Source organism: Crassostrea angulata, chromosome 10, assembly GCF_025612915.1.
Source record: "Crassostrea angulata isolate pt1a10 chromosome 10, ASM2561291v2, whole genome shotgun sequence".
NCBI classification, from domain to species: domain Eukaryota; kingdom Metazoa; phylum Mollusca; class Bivalvia; order Ostreida; family Ostreidae; genus Magallana; species Magallana angulata.
The window spans coordinates 51,736,436-51,758,804 of record NC_069120.1 but is presented as its reverse complement, the minus strand read 5'-3'; the positions used below and the strand labels follow the sequence as shown (position 1 = coordinate 51,758,804).

Below are 22,369 nucleotides of genomic sequence, written 5' to 3'. Positions count from 1 at the left end.
CTTTTAGAGGTCAACTTTTGTTCAACCACCTTTAAAAAGAAACCTTATTCAATACAACATATGCCTACATGATATAATCATGATAAAAGCTTCACATCACTTAGAAATACCGTTACATGTATACCCCCCACCCCCCAATCTTTTGATTTTCATAAAAAGTCATGGTTTGAAATGTTTTACCTAATTTTATGAAACATGTGGCAATTTCCTTGAGTCATTTCTCACATATATTTGAAAACAATCATCAATGATTCTAAAATGTGATCTTTATTTGTTTATTGTATGATTTGTACCATTTTAATTAACAAATAGACAGCTGTCCTGCTTGTGATTTCTTGTTTTCATGAAAAAAGTAAGCTAACAATCATATTTAGTGAATATCTAATCTATTCTGATTTCTAGTCTTCTTCTAACCATGCTAAAACAGTAAGTTACAACCTACAAGTTAGACATCTGCCTTAAATTAGAATTAAATTCAAACACACCCAGGTAGCTGGAGACAGAGTTGATTTCAATGAAAAATGTTCAAATTTGACATGTTTTTCTACTTTTTTATGCATATATACCTTAGAAAGGTAGAAATAGGTTGCTTCTTGTTCATTTCAAAAGTAATTATCATAGCAGATTTTATTTCAAAGTCAAATGTACATTTACATATCCTACATGTAATCTTAATGCAGACAATTAAATAGAGGGGGGGGGGGGTTTCAATTATGTAAACACATCTAAATATCTTTATGAAATAAAAAATAAAGGAAACATAATTGTATACTTTTATTGAAAAACAAATTTTCACAGCAATTATGAATTTCTTTAAACAGCCTTAATTTTGTTTTCATAATTTCTTATCAAACACAAACCACAACATGGCATGATGCTTTCTTCAAGTTCCATTATTGTTCATGCATTATCGGATTTAATTTGAATTACCAGTAAATAGTCTGTAGAACACAAGGAATATGCATGTGGATAGAGGTGACAGGTTAATCTCAGGAGCTGACCCACAAGAATCAACAGGTACCGGTAAAAGCCATGTGATAACAACCCTTACCAAAGTAAAATTATTGCTGCAACAATGCCGCAATATTGCGGCAATATTGCAGCAACACATTTTTGTTACCAGAAACCAGATTTTGAGACTAGTGAAATGTTGCCGCTAGCTGCAACAACTTCTGGTAACATTTTGGCAATACTGCTGGAGTGTTGCAGCTAGCGGCAATAACTTTTGGCAACATTCTGGCAATACTATTAGAGTCATTTCTGTAAAAAATTATATTAACATGCACCTAGAATATTGCCACTAGCTGCAACGACTTCTGGTAATATTCTGGCTACACTCAGTATCATACTGCCAGAAATAATTTTCTGGTAACATCTACATGTATTTGATCATTTAAATCATGAACTAATTTATACATAACATATATAATTCGATCTGGCAATACTGCTAGGCATCATATTTGATTTCTGCTTTAATTATAATTTAAGGAGAAGCCGAGCAGTGGAGGGGGGTTAAAAATTGTCAATTATTTAGATATGATTTCAGTTATAACACCTCAAAATTTGCCAGAAGTTTACCACAAACTTTTCTTTTTCCTCTGATTTATTATGCTTACCGAGCTTGCAAAAGCTTAAGCAGAATTTAGACTTATAAAATTTTACACATTCAGCACAAGTCTAAAATTGTCAATTATAATTGCATGAATTGCTTTTGTATATATACATACCATCCCCCCCCCCCCCAAAATAATAATAAGTTGAAAAAATTAAATCTAATAAATATTTTATCTTATTCTAAGAAAGTCTCAATTAAAAAAATCCAGTGATATTCCCTTCAATGGCATATAACTGTTATGCATGGTTATGATGTTTCACTATAAAAGACTGTTTGAATCACCCCCCCCCCCCCCCCCAAACTCATGTTTAACGTGAATACCGACCTGTCTGTTCTTTTGTAACGGTATATTCTTTTTCATGAAGTTAAAATATCAGTCTACTTAGATTTGAGTATCTAAACTGCTCGATGCAGGTTGAATTAAGAATTTTCGTATGCTGTTTGTTTCCACTTTTACTTTCGTTTCAATGTTAAGTTATGCGCGCGCTGATTGGTCGATCAAATCGCTAGCCGCCAATTTTCACATTCGAAGCTGCCATGTTGTCTGCCATCGAGCCTCCTCAGGCTCCTGCCATCACTGGAGATGGTGAAATGAATGAAAAACGGGAATTATCTGTAAACAAGGTTAAAAAATACACTGTCAATGGAGTGTTTATCTGTAAAAGAATATAAACCGAAAGACTGCGATCTACCATTATACCAATGGGTTTAACTGTTTAACACTGTTTAAGAAACATGCACGGATCTAGAATTTTATATTTTATTCCGGGGGGGGGGGGGGGGTTCGACGGTTATTTGAGTTTGCCAGGGGAAGGGGGTCCGAGGCATATTTTTGGGAATTTTATAATGTAATTTAAAAAAATTTGAATAGGGGGAGGGGGTCTGGACCCCCCTGACCCCCCTTGAAACTGCTTAAAATCTTAAAACAATTGCCAATGTGCTTATATGAAATCCATTTATCTTCCCAGTAGGTCTGCCCTGGGTTACACAGACCTGAAGAAAACCATGAAAAAAGCTGTCATCTTACTGATGAAATGAATGGTGGAACTGGCACCCAAAAAAGAATGATGACGTAATTTGTTTAAGATTATGGAGAGGAACATATACACAACAGTGCTGAATTCCAATATGGATATTGTTGTGATATTCTGATAGCTGTTTTTGTGATTTTTTATGTATGAAATCAGAATGCCCACGAGGCTGTCAAAAAAAGGACATTTGGAATGCCTAGGACGAATGCCTTGATCAGTCGTAATACAGCAAGTGGTTGTGCAGGACTTGTGAACTAAATGGTTTGGGCTTACGGTAAACAGTGAACTTTTGTCCATATCCGTCTGTGCGCGTTGTGTCAATCCGTCTGTGCGCGTTGTGTCAATCAAACTACAATACCAGTACATGTTATTCTGCAGCAATAAATTGTCACTGATTGGCTGAGTACTTTTAGTCAAGTTTCATCATGATTTGTTCATCATATTTGTGTTTATTGTATTTATGTGTTAAATTTAAAGATTATTAATTTAACTGATGTCCTTTATAAGTATGTTGAAATTCCAGTTTCAGGTCTCTAATATTATACATTATATTTTTAATTCAATACTTATTTTTTGCATGTTACATTGAATAATATAATTTTTTTACTTCTGTAATATTGTGTAATCACAAACTGTTTTTTATTTTTTATTTTTGAAAGTCCAAATTTAATGTAATGCGAAATGTTTAATAATTGTTAGTCTTGTTGTAACCTTTTTGCATCTTTAAAAAAATAAAACTGTAATGGCAATTAAAGATTTTTTTTTCATTTTGGTTGTAGATTAATATAATATACATGACTGCTTTACTGTATACATTTATTATTTATAAATATTGCATATATTGTACCATTGATGCCAGAGCACAGAAAATGCATTGAAGCAATATTTCTGCTATGTCATTTTTCTTGTGCAAATGTATTGCCAGAAAGGTGTTGTCGCAACAATGTGTTGCAGCAAAACTTTTGCGGCGACATCTTTCTGGCAATATTGCCGCAATCTCATTTGCATACGAAAAACGCTACTGCAGCAACATTGCCGCAATGTATTGCCAGAATGTTGCTGCAGTATTGCTGCAATTATGCCATAATGTGTTGCCAGAAGGTCAATATTTTGGTAAGGGAAGAGTCTGTTTTGAGCTGAAATAAATAAAAAAAATAATTAGCTGTGTTTACATACATGTACTAGTAATAGCTGTGTTTACATTAACATATGCATAGTATTTCTGTAAAAAAATACACTGACCATGCAGTGTAATAAGTATGACATATACCAATACATGACATAACATTTAGGCAGTACAAGATCAAAAATTTGCATATCAAGTCATAATATAATATTAAAAAATTTTCATAGGTATAAACACTTATCAAATTGAGAAAGAGAGAGAGTTTGAGAGAGAGAGAGTTTATTACCAGACTTGTAGTGCAACAGTCAATATTTCAATTCGTAAATTACAAACGAATATTACCCACCGAACAGCGTCAAAGTACATGTACTGGTATTAGCTTCTGGTATACCATTTTTTATCAATTCTACTGTGTATTTTTTGTTTGCAAATAAATTTAGCGAGGGTTTTTGTTTATTTTCTTATAAATTACATGTTTTAAAAACAATACTACGTGTAATAAGCATAAAACATGTATGAGTAAACTTAATGAAGAATTTTTAATAGATTATTTTTCAAAGAATGTGGTACATTACATGTATGTCAATCTTTATAAAACTAGCGTATATTTCGTGCGCCATAAATTGCAAGTTTTTTGTAAATATCATTTACTTGCATGATAGGTATATATGGTCTAACCAAAATTTTCTTCATAAAGCTACAGCTGTATGTACCACATATATGTTTTGTCACAAGTATACATTTTAAAAAAAATACCTAAGTTCATTGTGTTTTGTGCGTGCATATCTTATTTGTCTGCTGCAACAGCAGCCAATCAGCGGTAAGCTGAATCCACAAAAAGAAAGTTTGTGTTTTAGGAGCGGGTAAATTGTTTATGCGACACTGTCAAGAAAACCACACCAAATAATAACAAGAAACATAAATATTCACTTAAATGTATTCTGTTGTAAAGTAAAGGTTTTTAACACTTATTGCATCTTGCAAAACATGTGATGACCTTAATCATCTGTCATATATCTGATATACATGTATATGTAAAAGATGGGAGAAATAACGACGGAACGAAGTGGGATTCGAACCTGGCCCTCTGAATCTCTAGTCAAGTGCTCTACCAACTGAGCTACATGTATCTGACACCGGTATTCAAACCAGTCTGACCGTCACATTCCTCACCCTTAAATGATCTTCACCCTCGAAGATCATCCCTGGCAGGATCGAGTTAACCTGTTAGTTCCAGGGGTTGGTCACAACACCAATATTGTAACAGGATGGGAGAAATAATGAAGGGATTTGAACCTGGGCCCCCTGAATCTCTAGTCAGGTGCTCTATCAACTGAGCTATCTGGCACTGGTATTCAAACCGGTCTGATCGTCACATATATAAAGAATTATTTTAAACAATGTTGTTCAATTAAAAATAACACTCGCAACCTTCAGTTTTTGTCTGTAATTAATCAATATTGGCGTGCAATCAGTTCTCGCCGAGTACCATTTCTCACCAGTGCATTGTTAAGTCATTTTATTAACACATAAAATTATATACGAAAATATGATGTAACAGTGCACCAGCGAGAAATGGTCCTCGGCGAGAACTGCTTGCACGCCAGTACTGCCAGTAGTCAGATTAAAAAAAGAGAATAAAAATTACATTTAAAACATTAACAAGGACAATTTAAGTACACATCATAACTGCTAAACAAGAAAAATTATGTGAACTGGTAGAATGGTAGGCATAGTTCTAACTTGTAACCTACATGTACAAGTACATGTACCGGGTACCCGTTGGTCTGCTATACCTCTTTAATGATACAATGATCGGCATCATAAAGATATTAAAGTCATGTTTTAACTCTGAAGTCTGAAGTATACAATTTTTTTTACTTGAAGTTATGTCTACAGGGTATTCATGACTACATTTGGAGTCCTCTGCACAAGAATATATGATATGTTTCTAATTAGACCCTGCTTTGAATTTTGAGTTGAAAATTCACAATCTGTTATTTTTTTAAATAGATAAATTCAGTTACCCTTTCCAGTCCCCCATGAACCTCGAGCGAGTCTAAACACCCATGAAACATGTAAAAATTACACGTTAGTAAACAAACACCCACACCATAACAAAAACATCTAACAGTGTGCACGTACTTACATGTACATCTATACTATATACTAAATTTTAACCAGTTAACAAGAAACTTTAAAAGGAGTAAAAGCCTCACCTTCTTCAGTAACATCCACATAAATCACACACTTTAATGTCCATCTTTTCTCCTTTATTACTCGTAGCTTATCAACGGCTGATCGTCGACAGAAGTGTGGCTGTCAGAATTTCCTCGTAAACGATTCACACGAGAAAAATATCCTCCTTAAACAAATATGTAGTATTGTTCCCTGTGCATGTTCATATGTTTCACAGCAAATTGAAAATGCATGTGTACACCGAAAGAATACACAACTTCTCTTCTGCATTACGGCTCTCTCTTTTCTACAATGCCGTTCGTTACTGTTTACATTCGGCGCGCGCGCGGGGGGGGGGGGGGGGGGTCACAAACAGGGGCGCCCCGACAAATAGTTGCACATAGAACGTTTAAATAATGTGTGTTCATTGAATTCATAAATGATATAGATGAAAAAAATGAAATTGAATCACAACAATTTATCTAAGACGCAACACAACGTAATGCAGTAAATGCCTGGGCCTTAATGTGGCATTTGTTCGCTTGTGTGTCTATGTAGACATATTAACTCGTTCATGTACGATTCTCACATATTTGTTTTATGAAATTTGAAAAAAAATATAGGACAGAACTTGTTTAATTTGATACCAAATGACATTATTTAATATATTAACAATAACTAAATTAATTTTTTTTCATAAAATGATAACGATTTTTGCTATCAGAAAAATACGTGTATGAGCTGCTGACCCCTAATTATAGGGGCCAGCCCTTTTTTCTTAATTTTAAATGAAAGCTCTCGTTAATCTAAACAACTTTTGTTCTATATGTATTAACAAAATATTTTTAGTTTAAAGGTTATAATACAAATCGCAACAAAATTTCAGCCCCGAAAAAATCTTAAACTTTGGCGACAAATAGCTCAAAAACTAACAAAGAAATTACCAAAATGTTCATGCCAGCAAAATTATAAAATATTACCGACAATTTCGCCAAATTTCATGCATCTATCATCTGTAGTTCCCGAGATCAACTTTGGACAAAAGACCCCCCAATTTTCAATTAAAGGGCAATAACTCATAACCGGAAGCGAATTTTAAAAATTTGAAAAAAAAACGTCTAGAGATATTAATATCATCTACATACCCTGAAAGTTTCATAGCAATCAGACAAAAAATGTTCGAGAAATCTCGTGCACAAAATTTGCGGGAAAAAAAAAATAATAATAAGAAACAGTAGAATAACAGAAGGGTTTTCCGTTGAAAACGGAAAACCCTAAAAAAAAAAAAAGAAACCGTAGAAAAACAAAAGGGTCTTCCGTTGGAAACGGAAGACCCTAATAAAAAGAAACAATTAAATAACAAGAGGGTCTTCCGTTGGAAACGGAAGACCCTAAAACCTAGAGCAAAGCCCGTTGCAAAGCAACAAGTGGGTCTTCCGTTAATGTCGGAAGTAAAGCTGGAAGTTCCTGTAAGAAGCAGAGCTCTTAAACCAATAAGCAATAATATAGATAATATAGACAATTTATTGCTGAAACTAGTTTTTGGCATACAATGCCTTAAGGTATCCTATCCATAATAGCAGCAGAGTTAAAGAATCTGGATGCATAACATTTATGTATTGGCTTGATGCTCAGTATACTTGGACATAATTTTCATGTTTAAGTATCAGTATGTAGGAGTGGAATGTGTCCTTATAAATGACCTTTTCCTGTACTCTAAGAGTTGCCCCATTTGATTTTAATCTGAATAAATATATATACGATATAAAACTTATTTTCGATAGTTTTTGTACTCCTTAGAATTAAATTCATCTTTTCACCGAGCATTTATTGATATTCTTAGGATTCAATTTTTATTTTGATAAATGCCTAATAGACCTCAATGCAATATTTATTAATTAATTACTGCTTAGTAAATAATATTCTTGAAAATTTCTCTCGGCAAATCTTTTTCTTTACTAAAAAGCTTTTAATTTTAATTAGAATACACAAATCTTTACGTATATAGTTTACTTTTTTAACTCATAAAGTTGTTTTGATTTTGCATTCATTTTATTAAAACGTATTGTGATAACCATTACAGGGGCTGTCCGATATGCCATTTGCATTGTACGATATCTCATTTTACTCAAATAGTAATATGAACATTACATCCCTTCGAAGTCTTCTCCTTGGATTAAAATTTATAATTTCGCTATTTTAATATCTTTCTAAAATGTGTTTTATACTCATTTAGGGAGACGTATATGGAACCGACTGATGTCTTCTCAGGACTTGTAACGACTACCAAATAAAAACTTTCTACTTTTTGGAAAAAAGGAAAGTCACATGGGGTTAGAAAAAAGTTTTACAAGCTATGCTCAGATATATGTGGTAGAGCATTTTATTAAAGTATACGAACACGCCCAAATCCTGACACAGGGGTTCGTTTACGATAATATTTCTTAAGCTTCTTTACTATAACATCTCAGTAATACCGACTTGTAACACTTTCGCTCTTCAGTACGGAATTTGAACTATATATCATTGCATGACAAGAATATGCAATGAAGAACCACTTTTGTACTTATGGTTCATTTGGCAACTTAAGGCCTTCTACAGTGTTAAGTGAGCCTTATTATATTTCAAACTTCCTAACTGGTTCAAAACAGTGCACCCATGTTTCGTCACAAGGAACAATATTTGCAAAATGTTTAATTCAATTTCTGATACATTTCTAGGTATTCCTTAGCCGTTTGTATTTGTACTAGTTTGTAATCTGCAATGAAATGTACGCGGGCATGTTAAGGCTTCCCGATGCGATATGTAGAAAGTCACTTGTCTGTACTTCATACGATATGACGTCATAATTAACTTTGACGTCATGATCTGCATTCCTGTCGATAGTTCTCAGGGAATGTATCTTAACGTTAAAAGTGAATTATATCAAACCAGTATAATACCGCATGTTTCCTTTATATAGATGCTGCAGTAAATTCTAGACGTACAGAATTCATTCATATTAAAAACCAGTATCAAATAATCGGCAGTTTTAAACCTTCGTTTTAAGTAAAAGACTATTTATAAACTAGTGGTTTGGAGACTCTCCCTGCTACGTGTAAACAACTGAATGAAGAAATTTTAATGCATGTAAAACCAGCTTGGCGCAGGTGAAAGATCAACACAATTTTAAAATATTTTACGTAAAATTGGTAGAGAATATAAATACCAATGTGAATCGTGCTGCGGAAACCTGCGGATTTACCCAAATTTTTTGTAAATCGCTTTTGATTAGTAAAAATGTGCATTATTTTGATGATTTTGTGGAATGTTTCAACAATATCTTCTATAAACGAAATATCTATTTCTTTCCCAAGCAAGAACTTCAAAGTTTATGACTTAACAAAGGATTTTTCTTAAAAATATGTATGATTTAATGTCATTAATCACCTGCGCCGATGCGTTTTAACTAGATCATTTGCAATATTAGGATTCGCCTGTCACGTGATTACGAAGTACATATGACGTCACAAAAATGCATCAAATATAATGTTTAACATCGATGTCAATAAATATAACATAGATTTAAAGAAATACTCCTGGTAAAATCATTTTTGCCATGAATCAAAAAATATCGTTTTCCAGCCGTATTTTAGCATCGGGACGCCTTATCAATGCTGCGTATAATCCATGTGACAGACATATTTTTAAAGTAGCTTTGAAATGCAATGCATCCGCGATAGGGATATGCAAACAGCGTTTGCAATATCATGTTTCGATTGTGTATCTGTCATCACTTTTAATCATTTCCCTGAATTTTGAGACATTTGTCCAGCTTGTTACAGTCACAGGTCGGCTAGAATTTGCTGTATTTTTGAAGGACTCTGTACCAGTCAAAAATGTCTTTCTCCACTCTCGAACTGTCTTCAGAGACAATAAATTCCGCCAATTCATCATTGAATGACCTGGTTTTTAGCAAACTTTTAAACAAGGTCTTATTTCTTTGATAATCGTAACCCGTATCCAACCATTTTTACAACAATGGTTAAAGACAATTGAAATGACGTTAAGTTCAAAACTATGTGGAACTAAAGACTCGTGTTTTTACAGTATGAAATGTGTTAAATAGAGCTATCCAAATGAAATATTATTGGCGAATAATATGTTTATATCATCATTGTATCGCTTATTCTATTTTTAGAAATTCTAATTATAGTTCCAATTGTTATGGTAATTTTTGGCTAAATCGTCGATCTTGTACCTTTTTATAAATGTCTGTGCTTGTACCTTGCCATTAGCCAATGAAATGCAAGTATTCTGATCACGTGAATATCATTTTTGTTTTCATTTAAGTTTGATAAGGACGTGTTTAGTAACTTAAGCTATTGGTTGCTTTGTAAATATTTTTATTCTTTAAAAAGTCATGATAGACTGTGCCAATATCAGAAATTCATGCTAATGTTTACATTGTGTGCATCATGGTTGTCAGTATTTATGCAGAACTATGTACAGTCTATGCCACCTTATTTTTTACTTTGTCAGAGATCTCCCTGTTTGTGATATTGTTTATTTGTGCAATTTTTTTATTCATCATTAATAATTGACATTATTTCGTCAATGACTATTTAGATGTTTTTTAGGGTGAACAATTTACAAGATGCAGTTCATAAATGGAACAAAAGATTTCAGTTTATCAGTGGAATAGGTTTTATTGGTAATTGTTAAGATCAATGTATGGGCATAAAGTAATATATTTTACAAATTCTTTTAAAATGTGGTTGCGCTGTGCTACACTACACATTATAAATTAAACAGCCCTTGGATATCTTGTGATAACCAATAGGTCTATGTGTATATGTCTTATTTCTTTATTCCAAATTCTAATTATAAAAGAGCATGATATGAAAAATCTGAAAAAAATGAAAAAAAAATTGTTGCGTTCATAATCTAAGATTTAAAGAATATAAAGCAAAAGTTTTTCCAAATACTAGTACATAAAACAAAATTTATTCGTCGTAGAAATTGCCTATTGTTTAACTAACAAATTTATTCCATGCTACTTCTTGTAATAGAACCTCATGCAACTCTGTTTTATTTAGGCAATCGTGTTCCATCAAACAGGACCTAAAATGACTAAACATTGTTCTATTTTTCGGGCTTGGATTTCATGAACGTTGATTTCATAAGATTGTGTCAATTTACGCAGATATCATTTAAATCATTTCTGTAGTGTCAAACAAATGTAGATGGCAAACATTAACAAGAAATTAGATTTTATCGGTCATACACAGACCCTCATTGTCAATTTTTAAAAATAAACCACAATGTTTTAAACTTTATACCTTTAATATTGTCTCACCTCTGGTGTATTTTTCTTGTGGATGAATCAAGATAAACTCAACCTTGTTAGCAATACGCCCTTTTTTGTGGGGGGGGGGGGGGGGGGTAATCAACTCTCTTATGCAATTACTCAATCAAACCGAAAGTGAAACAGTGTTTGGACCTATGCACAAATCATCACTACTGACAAGACTTAGTTCATAAAAATAATCGATGAATTCGATGTAAAATATGCTGAAGCATTGTTTTTGTTTTCAAGAAAACTTATTCATAAATACCCTAAAAATAGTCAGATTTTCAAAAGTTCGAACAATCTATTATTTTGTAGTCGTGTGTATTCCTACGCCAGAGTTCAATGTAGGCTCATTCAACCAGACGTCCCGCTGTCTCTGTAAATCTTCGACAAACTCTCTCTTGCTTGTCGGAGCCGAGCGTCTGGTTGAACGAGCTTAGAGTTCAATATTGCTTGGATCCTTACAATTTTTAGAAATATTTTAATAATAGATACATCGTTTGATGGAATAAATTATATCTTTTAATAATATACAACATATGATTTATATAGGGTTTTCTCGAAATTCTGGTCGGAAAATTCCGAGATTTCATATTATAAATATGTGCGTAATTCAAATACAGATTACATACTACTTGTCGTGCAAAATAACATATCATTGATATTTAAATAGATAACAATCGATAAAATCAACTACCGTCAGTACCCCGGTACTTTGATTGTTACTTTAGTTATGCAGACTGTATGGATCAACCTTTGACGTATTCTTGATATGACCCTGATATGCATTTCAGATGTCTGAATTCAACAGACGATTATTCTTATCACGATCCAAATCATTATAATATAAAGAAATTAGAACAAAAGTTCTAAGTTAACATTTTCTATATGTAAATTTAACATAGTGCTAATGTCAAGTATTAAAATCATATATCTATAACATTTGTATCAATGTTCACAGAATTTAAATTCAAATCAATGTAATTGGGACATTGGAGTCATCGAAAAGTCACTTCTCAGTTTATTTTCTTTATCTCGTTACACACTAGATTTGGCCAATATCATTTACGGATTTTTTTTTAAAAATCTAAATAATTAAAAATCAACGGTCAACAAACAACGAATAAATGTAGAAATCTGAATTTTCATAAATGTTTCATATTCCTTTTAATTATGAAAACCAGATTGAGTCATGTTTAGGTGTAAATCAAAATCAATAAAATTTATTATATTCGTCCCGAGTTCTTGCTTCCACCACTTTTTACTTGATAATTCAATAATAGTTAATACCTTTGTACTCAAACTACGTTCATCCACTTATATGAAAAATGTCCAGGTTATCTGTTTTGAAACGCCCCCTCTACCCCTTCAGGTTTCAATACACATCCCAAAATTGAAAGTCTACGGAGATTTTGCAATGCATCAGCCATTAATAAGCCCGGATGATAACGTTAAAAAAATTGCGCGAGGCATCCCGAGTACTTCCGAATGGAGAAAAGATGTTAACATTTCCCATTATAAATCTCCTTAAGAAAATTGTTTTCGTTCCTGTGAAATTTTATGAGTGAAAAGGGATAATTGTTCAATGAAGATATCTTGGATATATTCCCTTTCATCGATTTCAACTGTATTTCTTTCACAGGCATCTGTATTTTTATTAAAAATCATCAAAAATGATGGAAGCAATAACTTGGGACAGACTATAGACAAATTCCTGCTATTTTTCAAATTTTGCAGATTTGTATGAATAGTGTTTCTTAAGGAAGGAGTCTTTTTCTGGTTTTCGACTTGTCAAACGTAAATTTAATTAATTGCGCATTAAATCAAATGAAAGGAAATTAAAATAGTATATTTTTCTTTCTTTTTTTCTATCGTACAACTTGGCATAGAAAAAGTAATCAATGTTTAGAATCTTACAAGGATTATATTTTTGACGTAATACTGGTGAAGGAAAATATCACATGTTTCGCAATTCAGAATAGCTGCAGATAAATGAGATAGTTCTAGCATTTTAAAAACAATAATATTAAATGTTGGGTTTTTTTTTTTACTAATGTGAACTAATAATATGATTCTTGGGTTTCAGAATATGTTTTTAAAATATGATTTGCCTATCAAATTATATTTTTATAAGCTTTTTAAAGCGCCCATTCTATACATTGATTTTTGTGAAAAAATCACTAAAATCAGTTTTTCTCTCTTATTAAATGGTCAGCTTTTCGGTCAATTTATATCTCTATATAAAGTCTTCATAATTCATTAAAATCAGAAATGTTTTATTATTGGAAGCATAAAAAAATAATCAATATTTCTTCACAATGGGAGAAAATTAGAGGAAATGCGGCCTAAGCAATATCAATTTTAGTATAAATATTTATTCCAATTTAGTATAAGCTAATAGACATTCTGATATTCTATCATTTCATTGAAGAATAGAATCTTCAAATATTAAACAAATGTCCACGGAACTACAAAGAGCTAAACTTATTTTTATCATCCTTTACATTGAGGAATTGACTTTGACCTGACCTTTATGCAATAACAAAAAGGTCAAATTTGATTAAACTGATAGAGTCATTTGATAATATGATCCGTTTGACTGTGTCAAAATTTCATGAATTTCTTATCATAAGAAGTATGTTTGATAACGAGAAGACTCCTTCCTTAATTCTTTTTTAATAGAAATAACATAACAGTCCAACGCAAAATTCTCATTTGAGAATACAACAAAGCATAAAGAGAATGACTTCCTTGTTAATTCATGAATTCCAGTCTAATAGTTTTAATCCCTTTCTTGTCTTTTGAACGAGCATTAATTTCTGTTCCAGCAAACTCAAGTGCAACAGTACATTCATATTGAACCGGAAATCCATTTTCTGGGGCTTCAATTTCGATTGTTCCGTGTTCAATGCACCCCTTGTCGGTCACATACCTAACATCGTTTTTCTTCGATATAAACATAACGCAACGTATTGGACAACTTTTTTATTTTCATCATCTCCTTCAATAAACGGTCTCATCGTTTGAATACCATAAAAATAAGGACAGACTCTTGCCTTAATGATATTATTCTCATGTCCATACATCACGACGAATCGAACGGAACGTACACAGGGATGTGTTTGACGTATTTGCGGATCTAAGAGACAACAGCAGGAGACTGAGCCAAACCTCCTACAGCCAACACACAGTCGATATCTCCATGTTTTGAGAGAATATGTTGCAGTTCCTCAAAAACATTTTTAGCAATCGGGATAAAATAGTTTTCTAACAAAAATGAAGATGGGAAGAATAATTTCCCGCGACCTTTAACCTGCACAGCATTTATTTTCATTTTTTTAAACCGGTCTTGGATAGAATACTCCCAAAGGTTTTCTGCCATTGATTTTAGAGATGAAGGAATCTGAAAGCATATCTGTTTGTCAGTGCTAGGGTCTATTAAACGTTTTTTGTTTTCAAAATTTTCAATCAGCAACATATAGTCAGATCGATGTTCTGTTTTAAATTTCTTTAAAATCTCTTTTCCAAACACGTCCTCCAGCCACGGTATAAATTTTTCGTTGATGTAGACTCCGCCAAATGCGCCTCCACAAGCTCTTTCTACGATGTGAATTTCTTTCTCACCTTTGATCGCAATGACACCTATATCCGTCGTGCCCTCTGATAAAAAGTTTAAAAGAATTGAATATAATTTGGTTATTATTTACATTTGAATTCAAAAGCAAATGCCTGTCTGTCCTTCATTCTGTCTATGTGTAATACTTTCGTTTCCGGGTGATATCTTAATGAGGTGTCGGACACGCGATATTCATGAAAATTAAAATTAATGGATTTTTGAGATGGTTGACAGTTTGTTATTGTCATTTTTTCTTGCTTCGGATAAAGCATAAAGTAAGAGAGATTGAACTGCATGTGTTTTTCAAGAGAACTTATTTGCAAGTTGGAAGCAATATAACGGATGTCGATATCATGTTGTCGCAGAAGCAAATCAATACAGCTGTTTCCTTTGTTATCCACGTCCCTAACTTCCGAGTTCAGCTGTAGAAGGTAAATGATTACATCTTTTCGTCTAGGCGATCTACCATGCATATCTTTTACAAAAATCTAATCCCTGCCAATACCATTGATAAGAATCTCGCATGCATCTATCTTTCCGTTTTCTGCAGCGTAGTGTAGTGGCGTTGCATTTCTTTCGTCGCATATGTCATATACGTTTGGTGTGTATGGAAGTTTTTTGATGGCCTCTTCTAAATCCTTTACGTTTCCATATGCCGCGTTTATATGAAGCAAAGTTGCTTGAAATTCTAAAACCATGAATAAAATATAAAGTTTTACAAACACTAAAGGAGTATTTTGACGTTGTTTTGTTTAACTTTAAAAAATAACATACCTATAAGCTTTGGTTTCAAAAACATAATATCTGTTGGTATCAATGAAAAACCCTCTAGGAGATTTTCGCATAGTTGCTGATTGAGCTCGTGGGAAGGCCATTGGCTTACTTTGCTTCTTTCGTACAGAAACACCACACATGCACACATTACGATATACCGTCTGCCGTCATAGGTGTGTGAAACCTAGTAAATACAATTAGAACCGGATTCGAACAAAAAAAAAAACAAACAAGCTCCCCATATAAGAAAACTTTTAATTTTGAAAAAGTTTCGAACTATATATAATTTCTGTTCACAAGACATACCCGCTTGTACTCTACATCCGGGTATCGAAAATTTTCTGTTGGTTTGTCCACAGGGATTTTTGGCAATATGTCAAAAATTGTCGTTTTTCTTTCATCTGATCTCAGAATTTCTCTTGTCTTACTCAGGAAAATGAACCCTCTTTCAAAGTTTTCCTTAAACTGTAAATTGATGTTTCTTCTGATGTGGGAAAGTCGATCTTTGGAGTTAACTCTGATGTAATGATGAGACTGTGTTTGGTGTGACCGACTCACAGCCTGGAACTTCACCAAACGATTTCCAGTTTTGTCTCGAGGAGTGACCGGACAGGAAGAAAACGAGTACAATCCGTCCTCCCCGTGTCCTGGTACCTTGTCTATCACCCTGAAATATTGTAAAAGAAAATTCATTATAGCAAAATCCTTCGTCAATACCTATTTATTGGCTTTGAGGACGATAGCAAATTTATTGTCCTTTGAGACAGTAACTACAAAAAAAACTTGCTGTGGAGGGGAATATAAACTTGGTTTTATCCAAGAGTCAGTGAATTTTTTTTCAGAAGGAAATATTAATTGTAAGGCTATGTTCAGTTAGTTGCTAGTAAGACTGATCGGAATTGAATAAAGCCACCGTGGTGACACCAGATAGAAGAGATTTGAGACTTATGCGAGTGAAACTGCACGCTTCCGGTGGATAGTTTTGATGACTATTCACCATGAAAAAAAAGCATATAAACTTTTTCACGGTAAAAGTTATCAATATAAAATAGCAAATTAATTTGTAATTTTACATTAAAAATAAATTGAGATATATGATAACAACGATTATTTCCCAATAATTATTTAATAAATTAGTGAGTGCATTTTATCCTTGACTTCTTTATCCATTTTCATACAAAAATACAGATTATGATTTTTTGTTCTGCAAGCGGTGTGCAGTACATTTCCTATGAGTTTGGTATACAAACAAAGAACACAGCAACAATTCATTGTTACCTTGTCAAAGGTAGTCGGACCTTTAACAAATTGTCACAAATTTAATGAACCAACAAAATAAAATTTAAAAGAAGTCCCGATTCATCAACGCATAATTATGACATTCAGTATCGTAATTAAAGACGGATTTGTATTTGTACAACAACAGTCGTTTAATTGTTTGCGATCACATGCCAACATCGTCCTATCAATCTCTTGTAGTTATTTACAAATAGAAATATTTGGCACCATATCATAGAAAAAAACACAAGAACAGCGAAGAGCGAAACCATTTTAAAGGGTGGATAATCACAAAACAATGAAAATAGACTGTGTGCCTTATAATAAAATCTTCTCAAGAACCACCAAACCAGAAATGCTAATACTTACACCAACGCTTCTATATTTAGTGAAGATTTTAAGCTGATATAGAGAGGTGGGGCGGGGGGGGGGGCGGAGTCGGAACATATTTTCTGGATCCGTGCATGGAGAGGGGTTCAAAGTTTAACATAGAAATATAAAGGGAAAATGCTTAAAAATTTTCTCATTATCAGCAATGCGACAAATTATGAAATTACTATACAATCATTCTCAAGAAGCGAAGATTATAAAATGTTAAAACTGAGACATTTGACCAATACCGAGTCCCCAAGAGGGGTTTGAAGTTCAATATACAAATATGTCTATATGTACATAAACTGTATTTTAAATTATGAGACTACTATATGAAAAAAAATTACGTAATTAGTTCTGATGAGCGAGGGCCATTGGTTTCTTTTAAGGCGTCTTACCTCTATATGTTGCTATCCTTTGAAAGTGTATTTCGTTTTATGGATTTTTGAGATGGTTGGCAGTTTGTTATTGTCATTTTTTCATGAAGCTAGGGGCTCCGTTTTTTGCGTGGACCCTGAGGTCCACGCAGAAAATATATAAGCGAGGTTAAACCGGATGCTATGGGAAAAATTCAGCCTGCGCATGAGCTAGCCTGGTTCCTGTGCGTAATGGGTAGCTCAGGGAACCAGGCTAGCACACGTTTATCTGAATCGGGATCGGAATTCCGTGCTAAATGCACACATAAGTTCAGAGGCGCTGTAATTATAAAGTTGTCGGTAAACAATACAGAAACAAAGTATTCCTATTAAAGAAATGATTGGCATGTGATATGAACAATCAGTATTATGAAATAAGTCAATGTTATGCCGAAACTACAACATGCATCAAATAGCATAATTTGCAATGTTTGGTTGTTTTCCGAATACACATGTAACTTAACTTTACTTTCATAGTAGGCGAGGTTAGAGAACTTCCCGATTAAATTTTTTTAAGCATTTAAGTATGATTGAATAATTATGTCACTGTATAAAAGTTTTAATCTCAAGAAAATGCATCAAAATATGAAATTTTTAATTAACACAAAGCTGTCACTGCATAGTTAACAAAGTAGTGCGAATCGTAATGTGTGCGCAAATAGTAGAATTCACCGAATGCCTGATACTATATATGCAAACTTCATTCATAGATAGGTCATAATTATTTTAGAAGTATGAATCCTTTAAATTCTGAGAAAAAAAGTCAGGGCTATACATACATGTACATTTATACGTAATACAACGTCCAAATTAATTTAGTGGTTAAAAGCAGAGGGCTAGAGTCGTTGGAATCTCTGATAATCTTAAGGCTTTAACGTTTTCGTTGGAAACTCATGCAAATGGTCCACGTATTGTAGTCCTTTTTTAAAGGACAGCAACTTGTTTATATTATTATTTAGTTGACCTTAGGAACATACGTTGATAAAATTATACAACAGTCCCCAAATAAGACTCTTCTCACAAGGAATAAGGTTCTCAAAAGGCCCGGACTTCTGTACATTGAGAAACCATGAGCTTACTTTCACGCGTTTTTAAAACGAAAACTATATTTTCTATCAAACTCGCTCCAAGTTTTTAAGACATCACGTCACAAGATGGCGATTTAAATGTTTTGTTAAACTGTTTATCTCGTTCGATTCGGTTGTATATCGTCGTAGCTCAGTGGTTAAATTATTGGGCTTCTGAACCGCAGATCCTAAGTTCGAATCCGCCTGGAGCTTTTGTTCATGTTTAATGAATTAAATTTCCAAAAATGTAATTTTTCATCAAAATTACACATTTTTGGCCTATTTGACTTAAATATTTCTTATCCGTTATGATATCCATTATAATCAAGTAGTTTTCTGCTGATTTGAGAAAATATTTCAAGGTGTAGTGAGCCATCTTAATTAAAAAGAATATGACAATCTGCGCCGATAGCTATTTTTTGCAAACAAGAAACCTTTTGGTTTGAAAAAGTGTTATTTTTTTATTCATAAAAAGTGTTCCTGTCATGATAATAGATATCATATTATTCTTATGATTTTTAAAATATAAAAAAATAATTACACGCTTTCCGCATCTCAAAATACATGTATTAGGAAAATAACAAAAAATATTTCAGCAACAACGAATTTCTTCCGGTGATTTGGTTCGATGTTTTATATTGTAGTAACAGTTGATGCAAAACAACATATTTACCCCTATATTAAAGGAACTAACTGCAACACGAGATGTTTTAGTCTTAGTTGGTACCCTTTTGCATTGTATGCATAGGCACACCTTTCCAAATACCGTCAACGGGTGTCCAACAGAGGAATTGATGAATGACGACTCGGCGCTGTTTGAGGTTCCCGGGATCTGTGATTGTGTTATTTAGTCTCATAAAAGCAACGATGGGTGCAAACAAATCGTGCAACGCGCGTTAACGTTATTAGAATTTGTTTCAAATGCGGTAGATTTTTCACACACTTAAAAAGAAATACATATACTTGTAGAATGTAACATAAGAGTTAAACCGGATAACAACCAAATAATTACCGGAAGTGTTCCACACAGCAGCTGACAATTTTCATGATTGTTATTGTCCGATTGTGGCTCAGGTCCAACGGACATAAATGGACTTCAAATGAACAGGCCGGTCAAGAATGAGTTGCATACAAAACGCTTGAGAACACATGGCTACCCTACTACAGCGAACACATTCGTCCAGAGATGTCCATTCCATGATTTCAAATTGCACAAAACTATTTGTTGGATAGAATGGACTTCGTTTATTCCACGGATATTGAACGTACAAGGGTTGTCCCAAAAAAACGTAGACAAGTGGTGCTAAATATTCAGTTAATCAAAGACACAGAAAGAGGAAACTTGTGTTACAAAGGATACAAGTAATTTGCATTAAATTTATGTTTTGATATTAAATATTGTCTGCGATTAAATTCGTAACTTTAAAGAATTCTCGTTCTTGAATTCGACATGCAGCGCAATGTCAAAAATGAAGAGTTAAAATCAACATAACGAAATGAAAATCGCGAGGATGAGTAATTTCGAATAAATTTTAAAAAAGCATTTAGATTTAATTTTTTATAGATTTTATATCGCGTTTTGTGACGAGTTGAAGTGTTAAATCGAAGTAAAATGACGACGTTAAACTAGCGTTTGAGTCAGCGCAGCGATATCTAACATCAAAGTACCGAAGAACTGACGGGAGTTGATTTTATTGATGGTTATTTATTTTAAAATCAATGATATGTTATTTTGCATGACAAGTACAAGTATATCATCTGTATTTGAATTACGCACATTTTTATAATAGGAATTTTCGGACTTTTCAAGATATTTATAAATATGATTTCTTGAAAAACAATGCTTTAGCATGCATTATTTCGAATTTATCAATTATTCTCAAGAACTAATTCTTGTCAGCGACGATGATTTGTGCTTTGGTCCAAACACTGTTTCACTTTCGGTTTGTCAGAGTAACTGCATAGGAGAGTTGATTAAATTCAACTCCCAAAAATTAAAGACATTGAAACAAATCCTAAGCCAATATTAAGGTAATTAAAATTAACAAAATTTTCTAAAAATGCATTTTGTGAATGAGTAGTCTAGCAAAATCAAAAAATTCGGGACAAGTATGAAGACACCAAATGAAATGAAAATAAAAACTCATACTGAAAGAAATTGATGACACGCTGCTAAAAAACACATTTCAAGAAGATATCTGCAAGGCAACGAATACAATTTTAAAAACAAAACTAGAAATGCATAATGAATTTTAACACATAGTACATGTTTAAAAAAAGAGTATCTACCAGGACAAATTTAGAAAGGGAATGTGAATGTTATCGTCAACGATTTAACGAAGTAAAAGTTAGCTATTTTCGACGTCCCACATTGCACCGCCAAAACTCGTCGATATAAATTACCGGTACATTGTTTTTCAAGGAATATTTTAAGCACGCATTTGAATTTTGGGGTACTGCTTGACAAATGGCAAACGATCAAAATACAGTTGTCTTACGAAATTACAATTAACAAACTTAAGTATTTTCCTCAGCTTATGCAATTCGGGGACAACCCATGCATTAGGAGAATAAGAAAATTAAAAAAGTGCAAACGAGGATAAACTGATTGAAAATGATTTCATCGGTTGAACGTCGTTTTCCGGTAAATTGTGACTTGTATTTTCATAAAAGATCTTGTTACATTATGCAAGGTGTTGCTTTGCCAAAGCAGCTTTAAGAAAAGTTCCTTTTTATTAGAATTATAAAGCAAGCTTAAACTTAAGCAAGATGCAGATTTTTGCAACATATCAACCACTAGCAGTTACATGCAAGGTTCGACTTCCCGTTGTACATCGTATGCACAAGTAGATAAATACGTATACATACAGCGTTTACACTTATATATACGTATATATTTGTGTGTTCAATCCTGGATATGTTATCTCGGTATTTACCAATGTGTCGTAATGTTTTAATTCTAAATAATGACAATGTACATTTCCTGATATATGCTGACTGCTTTAAAATCAAGAGTACAGAAAAAAAGGTATGCGAAAAATTGTTTATTACACCGACATAAGTGTTCTGTTCCTTCCTGAGGGATATATTTAGGTGCTTCCTGATCTAATGAACAGAGGTTGCAAAACGAAAGTACACAAATGTACATGAATTGCACTGTTTCTAATTTAGGTATCAAAATTGTTCAAATTACTTACCCCATTTTATGAGTGTTATTGTCTATCCTGCATCCATGTCCTATTCTTCTCTAAATAGTGTCAATATATCGAGACGTGCATTGCGCAGAATCAGCGTCGCTGTTGCTAAGATAAGGGACTTTAAACCCACTTATACCGTGAAAATGAAAAGAATTTCATATCTATGCTCAAATCTTTTACATAGGACGTCCATGTCTTTGATCAATACCATTCTTTAGTCCCCAAAATATTTAGTAACTAAATTAAATTTACCCAATCTTCTCTTAATGTTTACATATTCAATTTAATGCAATTGTTTGCATTAGTTCTTTTTAAAAGCATTTGTGAAAAGATATGTACACCTTTATTAAATGAGGTGTATTTGCTG

At 33.1% G+C, this 22,369-nt stretch overlaps 1 protein-coding gene and 1 pseudogene across 1 annotated transcript; both read right to left on the bottom strand.

Annotated features, from left to right (window-relative positions):
- Window positions 1-14,036: 14,036 nt before the first annotated feature.
- LOC128165265 (uncharacterized) lies at window positions 14,037-14,985 on the bottom strand (annotated as a pseudogene).
- LOC128165263 (uncharacterized) lies at window positions 14,985-22,207 on the bottom strand. Its single transcript, XM_052829642.1, has 4 exons — window positions 22,003-22,207; window positions 15,979-16,339; window positions 15,673-15,856; window positions 14,985-15,586 (listed from the first exon to the last, which is right to left on the bottom strand). The coding sequence occupies exons 1-4, from the start codon at window positions 22,005-22,007 to the stop codon at window positions 15,387-15,389; spliced, it is 750 nt and encodes a 249-aa protein (XP_052685602.1). The 5' UTR covers window positions 22,008-22,207; the 3' UTR covers window positions 14,985-15,386.
- Window positions 22,208-22,369: the final 162 nt, after the last annotated feature.